Source organism: Symphalangus syndactylus, chromosome 9 (assembly GCF_028878055.3).
Source record: "Symphalangus syndactylus isolate Jambi chromosome 9, NHGRI_mSymSyn1-v2.1_pri, whole genome shotgun sequence".
Classification (NCBI taxonomy): domain Eukaryota; kingdom Metazoa; phylum Chordata; class Mammalia; order Primates; family Hylobatidae; genus Symphalangus; species Symphalangus syndactylus.
The window spans coordinates 31,431,467-31,445,217 of NC_072431.2; the positions used below are offsets into that span (position 1 = coordinate 31,431,467).

Below are 13,751 nucleotides of genomic sequence, written 5' to 3' on the forward strand. Positions count from 1 at the left end.
AGGAAGTAGTTTCTTCATTTCCAAGAATCCTGGGCAACCGAAATTCCCATGTAGAGAAGCATCTTCCCTTTGTCTTCACACTTTGTAGCCAACCAGATATGCTGTCCAAGGAGAGAATAGTTGATTAAGGCAGAAGCATGGGCCTGATGAGATGTATTCCAGAGCCAGAAGGGACAGTATTCTTCCCTCTAGGGTGGATGATCAATATCTCAGTAGGGACAGGGAAGATAAGGTTTGTTTTTTTCCAGTATTGCAGAGTAGGAGGGGTTCTAGAAAATAAAGCAATATGGTGTTTTATGATTTCACACATCATATGAATTATCATACATTGGTTCTTCACGATCCTTGGCAATGATCCATCATATGAATTATCTTATTTTCCATTTTGTGCTTCTTAACCTCATGAGAAAGATGAGGAAAAGAGCATTATGTGCAGATAGTATGAAAAGGGAGGCAATTTTTTCCAGTCTCAAGAATGGTAAAAGGCACATGTGGGACTTGAACCCAGACTCTTGGCTTCAAGTCCAGAGTTTTCTGTATGCACCAGCTACCTCTCAACAGGATTTGACTATCCTGCAGTAACCCTAGAGGAAGTTTAGTCCTTGGGATGCTTGGCCTGCCAGTCTCTGAAAAAAATATGATGGGGATGGCGGTGGTGGTTGTGCATGTTGGGTTGAGGGGACAGAGGAAGAGGCAGGTTGATGGTTGTTGTCCATCAGGTAACACAGTGTTTCTTTTCCCATTTTCTCTGGAATCGAGAAGCAACCAGAGGACTGGGCTGAGCAGAAGACTGGAGAGGGTGCAGGAAAGATGGTAGCAGGAGAGGGGAACAAAGCACCGTCCAGGAGCTTGGTGGAGAGTGCCCCTTTTCTCTCCCCAACTGGATCAGATTGTGTAGACAGTGTGAGAGGTACAGCTGGTCAATGCTTAACCGAAGGTGACTTCCTCACACACTCAGGATTAGGGCCAGAGGATTTGTAGACCTCTCTATGCTGGAATCGATGTCATACCTTGTAACTTCCTCAGCAGTGTAAAACATCCAACAGGTACCTTCCAGCTGTTTACAACATGAGTGTATGCTCATCGAGCAAGAGGTCACAGCTAGGGCAGCAATCCCTTCCCACACGAGTTGGGAAGGGCTCATTTCACCTGTCAAACACTGCTGCTCTCATGTGGAATGCACTGTGGCTTTTTGGTCAGGATAATTACCGTGGAAGATCCTAGGTGGCAGCAAATCCCAGGTGAACAGACTGAGCTGTGGAGGTGGCACAAGGCAACCCCAGCCAAGGTGAGTGCAGACCAACCGTTTGGCATTTGGGGGCTGGCTGGGAGCAGCAGTTCCTGTTACAATCTCAGATGTGTATCTTTGCCTTCATTAAGCTTCTTGATATTTCTGATGTAAGGAAATGATTTTCCAGTGGGTGCAGTGGCACCTTATGCAAAGATATATTTTGAGAATTAAATGAATTAAGTCTTGATCCCTCATCTTACCATTTCCAGATTTGGTGACCATGTCCAAATTCATCCTCCATACTATTCTTCTAGATTTTACAGACTCTGCATATATCTACATTTAGTAATTGCTCTCTCTCTCTCTCTCCCTCTGTGTGTGTGTGTGTGTGTTTCTGCCATGCCAGGGGTCAGGGCTTCTTCTTGGGGCTGTGGCCTTTCCTCCTGCTCCTTGGCAATGATCCATGCTACAGCATAGATGAACCTTAAAAAATATTATAGTAAGTGGCCTACACCTGTAATCTCAGCACTTTGGGATGCTAAGACAGGAAGATCACTTGAGCCCAGGAGTTCAAGACCAGCCTGGGCAACATGGCAAAACCCCTATCACTACAAAAAATACAAAAATTGGCCGGGCATGGTGGCGTGTGCCTGTAGTCCCAGCTACTTGGGAGTCCGAGGTGGGAGGATCACTTGAGCCTGGGAGGTCGAGGATGTAGTGCATTATGATTGCACCACTGCACTCCAGCCTGGGTGACAGAGTGAGACCCTGTCTCAAAAAATAAGAAAAGTAAAATTATTTTCTAATTAAAAAAAAAATTAGGCTAGGCGAGGTAGCTCACGCCTGTAATCCCAGCACTTTGGGAGGCCGAGGTGGATGGATCACTTGAGGTCAAGAGTTCGAGACCAGCCTGGCCAATGTGGGGAAACCCTGTCTCTACTAAAAATACAAAAATCTGTTGGGTGTGGTGGCAGATGCCTGTAATCCCAGCTACTTGGGAGGCTGAGGCTGGAGAATCTCTTAAACTGGGGAGGCAGAGGTTGCAGTGACCAGAGATTGCGCCATTGTACTCCAGCCTGGGTGACAAGGGTGAAACACCCTCTCAAAAAAAAAAAATCATCCAGGTGTGGTGGTGTGCACCTGTAGTCCTAGCTACCTGAGAGGCTGAGGCAGGAGGATCCCTTGAGCCCAGGAGTTTGGGGCTGCAGTGAGCCATCTTCACGCCACTGCATTCCAGCCTTGCTGACAGAGCAGGACCCTGTTTCTAAAAAAAATTTAAAAATAAAAATAAAGAAAATATTATAGTTAGTGAAAGAAGCTAGACACAAAGGACCACATATGGTATGATGATTCATTTATATGAAATGTCCAGAGTAGGCAAATCTGTAGTCAGAAAGTAGAAAACCAGTTTCCAGGGAATGGAGGAGGGATCATTAAAATATCCTTAAATCTGCCGGGCATGGTGGCTCGCACCTGTAACCCCAGCACTTTGGGAGGTCAAGGTGGGCAGATCACGAGGTCAGGAGTTTGAGACCAGCCTGACCAACACGGTGAAACCCCATCTCTACTAAAAACACAAAAATTAGCCAGGCATGGTGGCACACGCTTGTAATCCCAGCTTACTCAGGAGACTGAGGCAGGAGAATCGCTTGAACCCTGGAGGTGGAGGTTGAAGTGAGCTGAGATCGTGCCACTGCACTCCAGCCTGGGTGACAGAGTGAGACTCCATCTCAAAAAATATATATATATATTCTTAAGTTGATTGTGGGGATGGACACACAGTTTAGTGAATACACTAAAAGCTATTGAATTGTATACTTTAAATGGGTGGAATGTATGATACTTGAGTTATATATCAATAAAGCTGTTAAAAAAGAAAAGATCCTTGGCAATGCAAATGTGGTGAGTTGTCTGGAGAGACTGTCCGTGTGCCAAGGCTACAGGAAGGTAGGGCAGGTCGTGAGGACAGGTTCTGTGCAGGAGTGGCTGATATTCTGACTCAGCTTAGGTGGGCAGAGGTCAACTCAGTCCTCAGGATTTCTGCAGTCCTCTTCCTATTATTATTCTTGTTTTCCCTAGCCCAATCTGTATTCTTCTTAGTCACTGGTAATTATGTGGCCTCTGCTATCCAGAGTCCCTCCTAGGTATTGAAGCCCTATTTGACCTTGTCCTGGAATCTATCAGTTTTCCTGGTAGTTGGTTTGCTTTCCAGGCTAATGGCCCAGGACAAATATCCATGAAAAAACTTTGCCATCCCTTAATTTTTCCTCTGTTTCTGTGATTTCCCTGAAATCAGGTTTCTTCACATCTCTTTTAGACTGAAAGCTGTGCAAGGGCATGCAATTTTTTGCCATCTCTGCAACCTTTAATCAATCGCAGGCCCCACAACATAGTTGGTACTCAATATGTGTTTGCTAATACACATTTTCAATCCAACTATATATATATATATATATCCTTTTAGGATAAGTTTCTTTCTTTCTCTTTCTTTCTTTCTCTTTCTTTCTTCCTTCCTTCCTTCTTCCTTCCTTTTTCCTTCCTTCCTTCCTTCTTTCCTTCCTTCCTTCTTTCTCTTTCTTTCTTTCTCTTTCTTTCTTCTTTCTTTCTTTCTTTTCTTTCTTTCTCTTTCTTTCTTTCTTTCTTTCTTTCTTTCTTTCTTTCTTTCTTTCTTTCTTTCTTTCTTTCTTTCTTCTTTCTTCCCTCCCTCCTTTCTTTCCTCCTTTCTTTCTTTCTTTCTTCCTCCCTCCCTTCCTTCCTTCCTTTCTCTCTTTCTTTCTTCTCTCCCTCCTTTCTTTCTTCCCTCCCTCCCTCCTCTCTTCCTTCCTTCCTTCCTCTTTCTTTCTCTTTCTTTCTTTCTTTCTTTCTTTCTTTCTTTCTTTTCTTTCTCTTTCTTTCTTTCTTTCTTTCTTTCTTTCTTTCTTTCTTTCTTTCTCTTTCCTCTCTCTCTTTCTTCCCTTTCTTTCTTTCTTTCTTTCTTTCTTTCTTTCTTTCTTTATCTTTCTCTCTCTCTCTGTCTCTCTTTCTCTCTCTCTGTCTTTCTTTCTTTAGAGTCTCACTCTGTCACCTACGCTGGAGTGCAGTGCTGTGTGATCATGGCTCACTGAAGCTCCTGGGCTCAGGTGATTCTCCTACCTTCGCTTCACAAGTAGCTGGGACAACAGCTGCATGGCACCATGCCTGGCTAATTTTTGTATTTTTCATAGAGGCAGGGTTTCACCATGTTGCCCAGGCTAGTCTCAAACTCCTGACTTTAAGTCATCCTCCCACCTCGGCCTTCCATAGTGCTGGTTACATGCGTTAGCCACCATGCCCAGCCTAACTTCTTTTATATAAAAGGAATATTTGTTCAGTGTAAAAAAAAATACTGAAAATATCAAGAAGAGGCCAAGTGTGGTGGTTCATGCCTATGATCCCAACACTTTGGGAAGTAGAGGCAGGAGAATCACTTGAGCCCAGGAGTTTGAGACCAGCCTGGGCAACATAGCAAGATCCCATAGCTATGAAAAGTAATGGCAAAACTGCAATTACTTTCGCACCAACCTAATAGCTGGGCATGGTGGCATGCACCTGTGATCCCAGATTCTTGGGAGGCTGAGGTGGGAGGATCATTTGATCCAGGGAGGTTGAGTCTGAAGTGGGCTGTATGCTACCACTACTGCACTCCAGCCTGGGTGACAGAGTAAGACCTTGTCTCCAAAAAAAAAAAAATTCATTCTCACTGTTGGTTGAGCTGCAGTTTATTCATTACTTTATTGTATAATATTCAACTCTGTGAGCATATCATGATTTACTCTCCTGTCTTTGGACATTGTTCCCTCCTTCCCTTTTTCCCCCTTCCTTCCTCCTTTCCTCCCAACCCCTCTTCTCTCCTCTCCTCTCCTCTCCTCTCCTTTCCTCCTCTCTCCTCCCCTTCCTTCCTTCCTTCCTTCCTTCCTTCCTTCCTTCCTTCCTTCCTTCCTTCCCTCCCTCCCTCTCTCTTTTCCCTCCCTCCCCCTCTCCCCCTTCCCTGTACATATTCTTGTTTGTCTCCTCGGGCATATGTGCAAGTTTCTCTACCTAGGAGTAGAATTATTGGGTCACAGAGTATGTGAATGTTCATCTTTACAAGGTCATGACAAATTATTTTCCAAAGCAATTATATAAATTTACACTCCCACTAGCAATGTAATTTTTTTAAGTCTCCACATCCTCGTCAACACTTGTTATTGTCATATTTTTGCTTCTTGACAATATAGTGGATATAAAATGGTATCTCGCTAGTGTCTTAATTTATATTTACTTAATTACTAATGAGATCAAGCATCCTTTTGTACATTTATTTTTCCTCTTTAATGGAGTTCAGGTAGCATGTTTGGCCCATCTTTCTATTGGATTGCTTATCTATTTCTTACTGCTTTGTATGACTCAAAATGTTAATTACTTGAGTACTAAAGTTTGTCCATTATCTATGGCATAAATATGTTCTTCCTGTTTGTGATTTGCCTTTAACTTTATTTGAAGGATCTTTTAATAAACAGAAATTCTTCATTTTAATGTAGCTTAATTTGTTAATATTTTCTTTTCTGTTTAGCACTTTTTTGGGTCTTATTTAGTAGGTTCTTTTCTACTCTGAGGCCAAAAACAACATTCTTCTATCTTTTCTTCTAAAAGTTTGGATTTTTACACAAAAGTTTTTTGTCCATCTGGAGTGGATGTTAGTGTCTGATATGAGACTGGGAATCAATTTTACTTTTTCCCCTATGGACAAGCAGCAGTACCAGCTTCTTTCACTTCTGACACATATCACTGCTCCACATCTGTGTGGGTCTGTTTCTTGGCGCTGTATTTTGTTCCATTGGTCATTTTTATGTATATTTGTGCCAATGCCATCTTGCCTTAATCATTCCAGTTTTATAAGTCTCGATATCTGCCAACACAAGCCCCTTCCCTGACTTTCTTCTTCAGCAATGTCTTCTTGGCTACTCCAGGACCTTTGCTAATTTATATCTCTCCCCCAAAATGGCATCACAATGTCATTACAAGTTTATAACTTGCTTTAAAAACACTTTTAAAACCTAATAATAATAAATACTTAAATAATGCTTAAAATAATGCTTTAAAACTTAATAATACATTTTGAATGTTTTGTCATTTATATGTTACTGTAAAATATAATTTTTAATGGCTACATAATGTGTGATTTCTTAAAGGTACCATAATTTGTTTCTTTCATCCCCCGTTTCTGGATATTAAAGTTGTTGCCAAATTTTCATTATTGTAAAACATTCTGTGGTGAATATTCTTGTGGCAAAATCTTTTTAACATATCCATGACTGCTTCCTCAGGATGGAAGTACAATTTCTGAATCTAAGAATTTGCTTAATTTTAAGGTTTTTGATACACATCACTAAATTATCTTTTAGAAAGTTAATATGAACTATATGACAGTGTAGGTCTCAGGACACCCACCCTTGCTAACAATGTACATTATTATTTTCAAAAACCTTGTCCATTTTGATAGGCAAATAATTGAAAGCCAAGCTAAACTTGGATTACGTGTCTAGCTGGCAGTCATCATGTTCTATGTTCATATTTTTCTAGTGAGCAGCCATGGGGTTTCATCCACTGAACACTCTCTTAAGTGTTATATCCCTTTGTTCTGTTAGAAGAATTGAGCCAGGCCCACCAGGCCCATGGGTAACTGGACTGCAGCGGTGACTGAGTTTGTTCTGCTGGGGTTTTCCCTGAGCAGGGAGGCGGAGCTGCTGCTCCTGGTGCTCCTGCTGCCCATGTTCCTGCTGACTCTTCTGGGGAACCTGCTCATCATCTCCACCATGCTGTCCTGCTCCCGCCTCCACACCCCCATGTACTTCTTCTTGTGCAACCTCTCTATCCTGGACATCCTCTTCACCTCAGTCATCTCTCCAAAAGTGTTGGCCAACTTAGGATCTAGGGATAAAACCATCTCCTTTGCCGGATATATCACCCAGTGCTATTTCTACTTTTTCTTGGGCACAGTTGAGTTCCTCTTGCTGACAGTCATGTCCTATGACCGCTATGCCGCCATCTGCTGCCCCCTGCGTTACACCACCATCATGAGACCTCCTGTTTGCATTGGGACCGTTGTGTTCTCTTGGGTGGGAGGCTTCCTGTCTGTGCTCTTTCCAACCATCCTCATCTCCCAGCTGCCCTTCTGTGGCTCCAATATCATTAACCACTTCTTCTGTGACAGTGGACCCTTGCTGGCCCTGGCCTGTGCAGACACCACTGCCATCGAGCTGATGGATTTTATGCTTTCTTCCATGGTCATCCTCTGCTGCATAGTCCTTGTGGCCTATTCCTATACATACATCATCTTGACAATAGTGCACATTCCTTCTGCAAGTGGAAGGAAGAAGGCCTTTAATACCTGTGCTTCCCACCTGACCATAGTCATCATTTCTAGTGGCATCACTGTGTTTATCTATGTGACTCCCTCCCAGAAAGAATATCTGGAGATCAACAAGATCCCTTCGGTTCTGAGCAGTGTGGTGACTCCATTCCTCAATCCCTTTATATATACTCTGAGGAATGACACAGTGCAGGGAGTCCTCAGGGATGTGTGGGTCAGGGTTCGAGGAGTTTTAGAAAAGAGGATGAGGGCAGTGCTGAGAAGCAGATTGTCCTCCAACAAAGACCACCAAGGAAGGGCTTGCTCTTCTCCACCATGTATCTATTCTGTAAAGCTCCAGGGTTAGAAAGAGAGGAGCTGCCTTAGTGAAAGAGTGAGCTAGCTAAGGAACTCTGAATGGTCTATAGTGGAAAGACTGACTGTGGAGACCGAGACTTGAACTCTGGCCTTGGTTTTAACTTTAATCTGTGACCGCAGCTGTGTCACCAGCCATTCTGACTCTCAGTACTCTCAGCTGAAGTGCAACAGGGCTGGACTTGATGATCTCTAAGCCCCATCCACACTGAAGATTGTAAGAATTGAAGGGCTGTGCAGCCTATTTCCTCCTAAAGTCCTAACATGTTTGGCCCCATTTCTTTATGGATCCCGAACACAACTGTTCTATCAGCTTGACACGAAGTCCTTCCTGAACTTCTCTGCGTGGACCCTCTTTCTTTCCATACTCTGCAGGATCTTTTTAGAAATAACCTTCATTATTCTCTAATCCACTATCATATCCTGTAATCCATTTTTTTTTCGGAGTGGGCATTTGCAATGATTGTGATGGGTGTATGTCATCTGTGTTATTTAATAACATTGCTTTCTGTAATAGAACATGTTCATAATATCCAATATGCTCATGTCCTTATGTAAGACATGGCCCTGTTCCCCTAGCCACTAATGATTGATCCATGGATGGATAATCTGACTGAAGGCATAACCCATCACCTGCAGGGACACTTGCACACCTAAGAGACTGGCCAATGACCTATGACCTGTGTGGCTTGGCTGGACCAGACGAGCTGTGCAAACAGATACCACTTTTTTGAGAAATTGAAGCAAAAATCACAGAGATTATTCCACACAAGAGCGATGCTTCCCCTGGAAGCAGAAATAGGCTTGGTGGCTGGAGTGGCCACTTTGGGTACCAGGTACAAGCTGATGAATAATTAGAGGAAACCAGTCTGCCCCTCAGAGAGAATGGAGTTGATATATAGAGAAAAACATAGAAAAGACAGATGACAGCCCACTTACAACACAAAGAGCCCTCTTCTCTCATGACTTCCTAGGCCGAGAGCTGGTAGAGTTTTGATTCCTATTCCTGGATTTGATGTGTTTTGCTTGCACCTGTAAATCAAATCCCTTTCTATTGAGCTATCTTGAGAAGCTCTTAGATTCTTGTGACCAAAAAGCAGCTTGACTGCAAAGTTCATTATCTCTCCACAAGGCATAGCTTCTCCCCTTTTCTGGCTCCATACACCTGGTAAGAATCTGTTTTGTTTTTGTTTTTGTTTTTGTTTGGGACAGAATCTCACTCTGTCACCCAGGATGGAGTGCAGTGGTGCAATCTCAGCTCACTGCAACCTCCGCCTCCTGGGTTCAAGTGATTCTCCTGCCTCAGCCTCCTGAGTAGCTGGGACCACAGGCGTGTGCCACCATGCCTGCTAATTTTTGTATTTTTAGTAGAGATGGGGTTTCACTGTGTTAGCCAGGATGGTCTTGATCTTCTGACCTCGTGATCTGCCCACATCGGCCTCCCAAGGTCCTGGGATTACAGGCAGGAGCCACCGTGCCCAGCCAAGAATCTGTTTTTAACTGCACTCCTAGTCTGAATTCTTGGTGCCCAAACACTGTCTGGGATGCTTATCTGGCCCCACTCTGGGCCTATGGTTCAGCTCAGTGCAAACCAGCTTTTCAATGTCATCAGAATCTCCGAGGTTTAATTTCTTGTCTTGCTTGGCCACCAGTGCTGTGCTGCAGCATCCACTTTGTTAAATTAACCCCTATGCTCTGCATGGAACTGGTCAGAAGGACACATGCATACCTAAGGAACTGTTGCAGAGTTCTGTGGACATAAATGAAGACCACTCAAATGAGCACAGATGCCACTTATTCAGTACTAGCTATATCAGGGGAGTCAGCCACCATCACTTGCATTTGGCAGTCAAAGGCAGGCAGGGGAGTGGAAAGCTTCATAGTAGAAAAAAAGGGAAAGGCCCGGGTATCCCCTGACTGGAGGATTTTGGCATGGGGAAGCTGGAGGTGAGCTAACTAGTGTTGTGGGAAGTCAGGGACCCCAAATGGAGGGACCGGCTGAAGCCACAGCAGAAGAACGTGGATTGTGAAGATTTCATGGACACTTATCACTTCCCCAATCAATACCCTTGTGATTTCCTATGCCTGTCTTTAATCTCTTAATCCTGTCAGCTGAGGAAGATGTATGTCACCTCAGGACCCTGTGATAATTGCATTAACTGCACAAATTGTAGAGCACGTGTGTTTGAGCAAATATGAAATCTTGGCACCTTGAAAAAAGAACAGGATAACAGCAATGTTCAGGGAATAAGAAAGATAACCTTAAACTCTGACTGCCAGTGGGCCAGGCAGAACAGAGCCATATTTCCCTTCTTTCAAAAGCAAATGGGAGAAATATCTCTGAGTTCTTTTTCTCAGCAAGGAACATCCCTGGGAAAGAGAATATGTGCCTGGGGGTATAGGCCTATAGACGGCCCCCCTGGGCATGTCCGTCTTTTATGGTCTATAGACTATAGGGGTGAAATAGACCCCAGTCTCCCATAGTGCTCCCAGGCTTATTAGGAAGTGGAAATTCCCACCTAATAAGTTTTGGTCAGACCAGTTGCTCTCAAAACCCTGTCTCCTGATAAGATGTTATCAATGACAATGGTGCCTGAAACTTCATTAGCAATTTTAATTTCACCCCAGTCCCGTGGTCCTGTGATCTCACCCTGCCTCCATTTGCCTTGTGATTTTCTATTACCTTGTAAAGTACGTGACCTCTGTGACCTACACCTATTCGTACACTCCCTCCCCTTTTGAAAGTCCCTAATAAAAACTTGCTGGTTTTTGCAGCTTGTGGGGCATCACAGAACCTACTGACATGTGATGTCTCCCTCGGACACCCAGCTTTAAAATTTCTCTCTTTTGTACTCTGTCCCTTTATTTCTCAAACCAGCTGATGCTTAGGGAAAATAGAAAAGAACCTATGTGACTATTGGGGCAGGTTCCCCGATAAACTAGAAGCAGGACATCTTAGGGGATTGGTTTGGGAAGCATATTTGGCCTTCTGTGATTGGTCTTGAGTTTGAAAGAAGAGTGGAAGGGGAGGGGAGCTTCAGAAAACAGGAAAGTGGGCAATCACGAACAAGTCTTGGCCATTCTGGGCCAAGTGCTTCAGAGGTTTGGTTGTGGTTTGGCTTCCCTTGAGGGTCCCTTCGGAGTTTCTGAGTCAGAGTTCTGTTGTTATATATGATCTGGCTGTTGTCCACTTTTATATTCAGTCTCTCAGTTCTTATAAGCTTGAAATTTCATATAACATTTTTAAGTCTAAGCAGAAGGACAATCCTCCCAAAGTGGAAAACCAGATCCCATGAGAACAGATGATGAAAGGTGAGCTCAGGTAAACGGAGCGTTGTTGGGGATTTGCAGGCCAGGAATGGGAGCTGTAGAAACTGAGGACGTCTTGCGTGTGCCAAAGACTCTGCTTCTTTGAGTGGACCCCAAGCCCCAAGATTTAAACTCTTTGGCTAGTAGGGCTTGTGAGGACACCTTGTGCCTCTAGAGGAAGCCCACTGTTACTGTACATCTGGCAAAGCAGTTAGGCTATGAGGCTCAGTCTTCTATGGAGATTTCTATGAGTCTCTAGGATCAGATTAGTGGAGAGGAAGAAGCTAGACCTCTGTGATTCCCTGTGTAAGACTCTGAGATGGCCTCAGAACTCATGCTTTCTCTACCAGAAATGTTTCACTTAAAACATTTGGGAACTCATAGACTCTCTCAGAAGTCTTTCGAACCACTGACCAAAAGCTTCTAAGTTTGGATTTAAAACCAGCAACATACGTCCAAGTTTCCACTGGTGAACCCTTAGCCTAGCAGTTCCATTCTCAGCCCACAGCAAACACTTCCTTCTTATAGACCTTTTCAGGCTTTGTGGGGTTGATGTGTTTGTTTGTCTGTCTTTGTTAGGGGTGGCAAATATTTGAGTCTCACAGCACCAAATATGTTAGCAGTGGAAGGCATCTGAGCTAACAGAGGTGAATCCATATGGGTCTGCAGCAACCTCAATTCTTGTCTCCTCAGAAGAAAGAATTTGACTGAGGGGCATAAGATGGAAAAAGAGACCATGGGAAGTTTCAGAGCAGGTGTGGAAGTTTATTTAAAAAGGCTTTAGAACAGCAAAGAAAGGAAAGTATGCTTGGAAGAGACCCAAGCGGGCACCGAGGTAAAGTGCAGTGTTTAACCGAGATCCTAGGACTTTATAGGCTGGCCCCTTTCCTGTGATTCCTCCCTTAGGGTGTGCTGCCTGCACATGCAGTGCACCCCTTACCCTTGGGAAGTGAGCACACACAGTGTGTTTAGGAAGTTGTACCCATGCCCAACTGAGGCTTTCTTCCCTTTTCCGGTGGAGTGCCCCTGGAAGGTCATACTCCGCCATTTTGTCTCTTAATGTGCATGTCCAAAAAGTTGCTTCTTCCTGGCATCTGCATTCAATTAACACTTTAGTGCAACAGGTGTGGACCCTCAGGATAATGGCCTCTCCCTGGCTGCCAATTTATCGCTTTTAGAGAGGCAATGTGACAAATGCCGAACCATCACCTGACATTCCTAGTGGGTGGAGGATAGCCCTCTCCTGCCCTGTTCATGCTTGACTGCCTGTAACATCTTCCCCAAGAAATAGCAAATCCCTTTCAGTGCAGAAGATTGGTTGACATTAACTTGGGGATCTCCTACCCTTTCTCCCAGAAACCTACATTAGTGTTTCACATACCAGATATGCTCAGTAAGTATTTACTAAATAAAGTGAAAATATGTGCAGTTTAGCAAAAGTCCTTCTTGAAAATGTAAATTTTAGCTTGGATTTGGGTTGGGGTATTCCCACTAAATAAAGCAGTCCAGCCCCTTAGAAAGGAGGAAGAAGCCTGCAGGCACTAGGAGGACCCCCTGAGGGGCAGTGAACATCAGGAAATGGTAACGGGTTCAGATAGAGGGAAAGGGGTATGAGGGCAAAGTTCATCTGCTTGCACACTTTGCCTTAGCTGTCTGTACTTCCTCCCACTTCTACACTCATTCTAGTTCCAAGACCAAGTGGGAGGTAGCTTCTGCTGTAAACTCCTTAGAAAACAGAGCCTTAAAGATGGCCAGTGGTCCAGTCGCAGAAAGTCTGGGGATTGGGGGAGCATGTCAAAGTGTCACAGACCTCTCTAGTCTATGACGTGATTTTTATTCTTTAACATATCTGTGGCCTCCACAGCCTGCATCTGCCTGTGGCCTCCATTTACTCTCCCAGTAGCTCCAGAGAGTTTCTCCAGGATGTAGCCGGGGGTGGCCTTGGCTTCTGAAGGTGTACAAGGCGGTCTGACACTCTGTAGCTGTTGGGAAATAGAATTAAAAACAAAATCTATTCCCAGACCAGAAAACTGCCCCACAAAGGTAGAAAATAAATAAAACAGTTTTATTATTGAATAAGCATTAAACCAGAATATAATGCTCATCACAGGCAATTTTCTAAAAAGATTGCAAAGACAGAAAGAAATTTCACCCTTGTATAAAGACATTAACAAAATTAATTGCATACATTTTCTCAAGATAAACAACAACTAGTCCTCAAGTAAAAGGACTTGACAACCCCACTTGTCACACACAGTTTGTCCTCAGTTCATTTGGTAATTGGGGTGAATCATCTGTTCTATCTGATTTGCTTTGTCAGAAGGAAAAATAAACTTTACATATCTTTATAACAGGAGGTAGTTTAGGAGCAAGAGGTTCCTCCCTCCCACCAGGACTGGGACACACAGGTGCTATCTTCCTTGATGATTTCAAAGAGATATTTCCCAGGTCCTTAAGAAAGACATTCCTGGGTTGTAATGCTGTTCA

General features: G+C 43.8%; 1 protein-coding gene across 1 annotated transcript; it reads left to right on the forward strand.

Annotated features, from left to right (window-relative positions):
• The first annotated feature begins 1,026 nt into the window (after nucleotides 1-1,026).
• Nucleotides 1,027-10,796, forward strand: OR6J1 (olfactory receptor family 6 subfamily J member 1). Its single transcript, XM_055294573.1, has 2 exons — nucleotides 1,027-1,288; nucleotides 6,877-10,796. Exon 2 carries the CDS (start codon nucleotides 6,904-6,906, stop codon nucleotides 7,945-7,947), a length of 1,044 nt encoding a protein of 347 aa, XP_055150548.1. The 5' UTR covers nucleotides 1,027-1,288; nucleotides 6,877-6,903; the 3' UTR covers nucleotides 7,948-10,796.
• The last annotated feature ends 2,955 nt before the right edge of the window (nucleotides 10,797-13,751 follow it).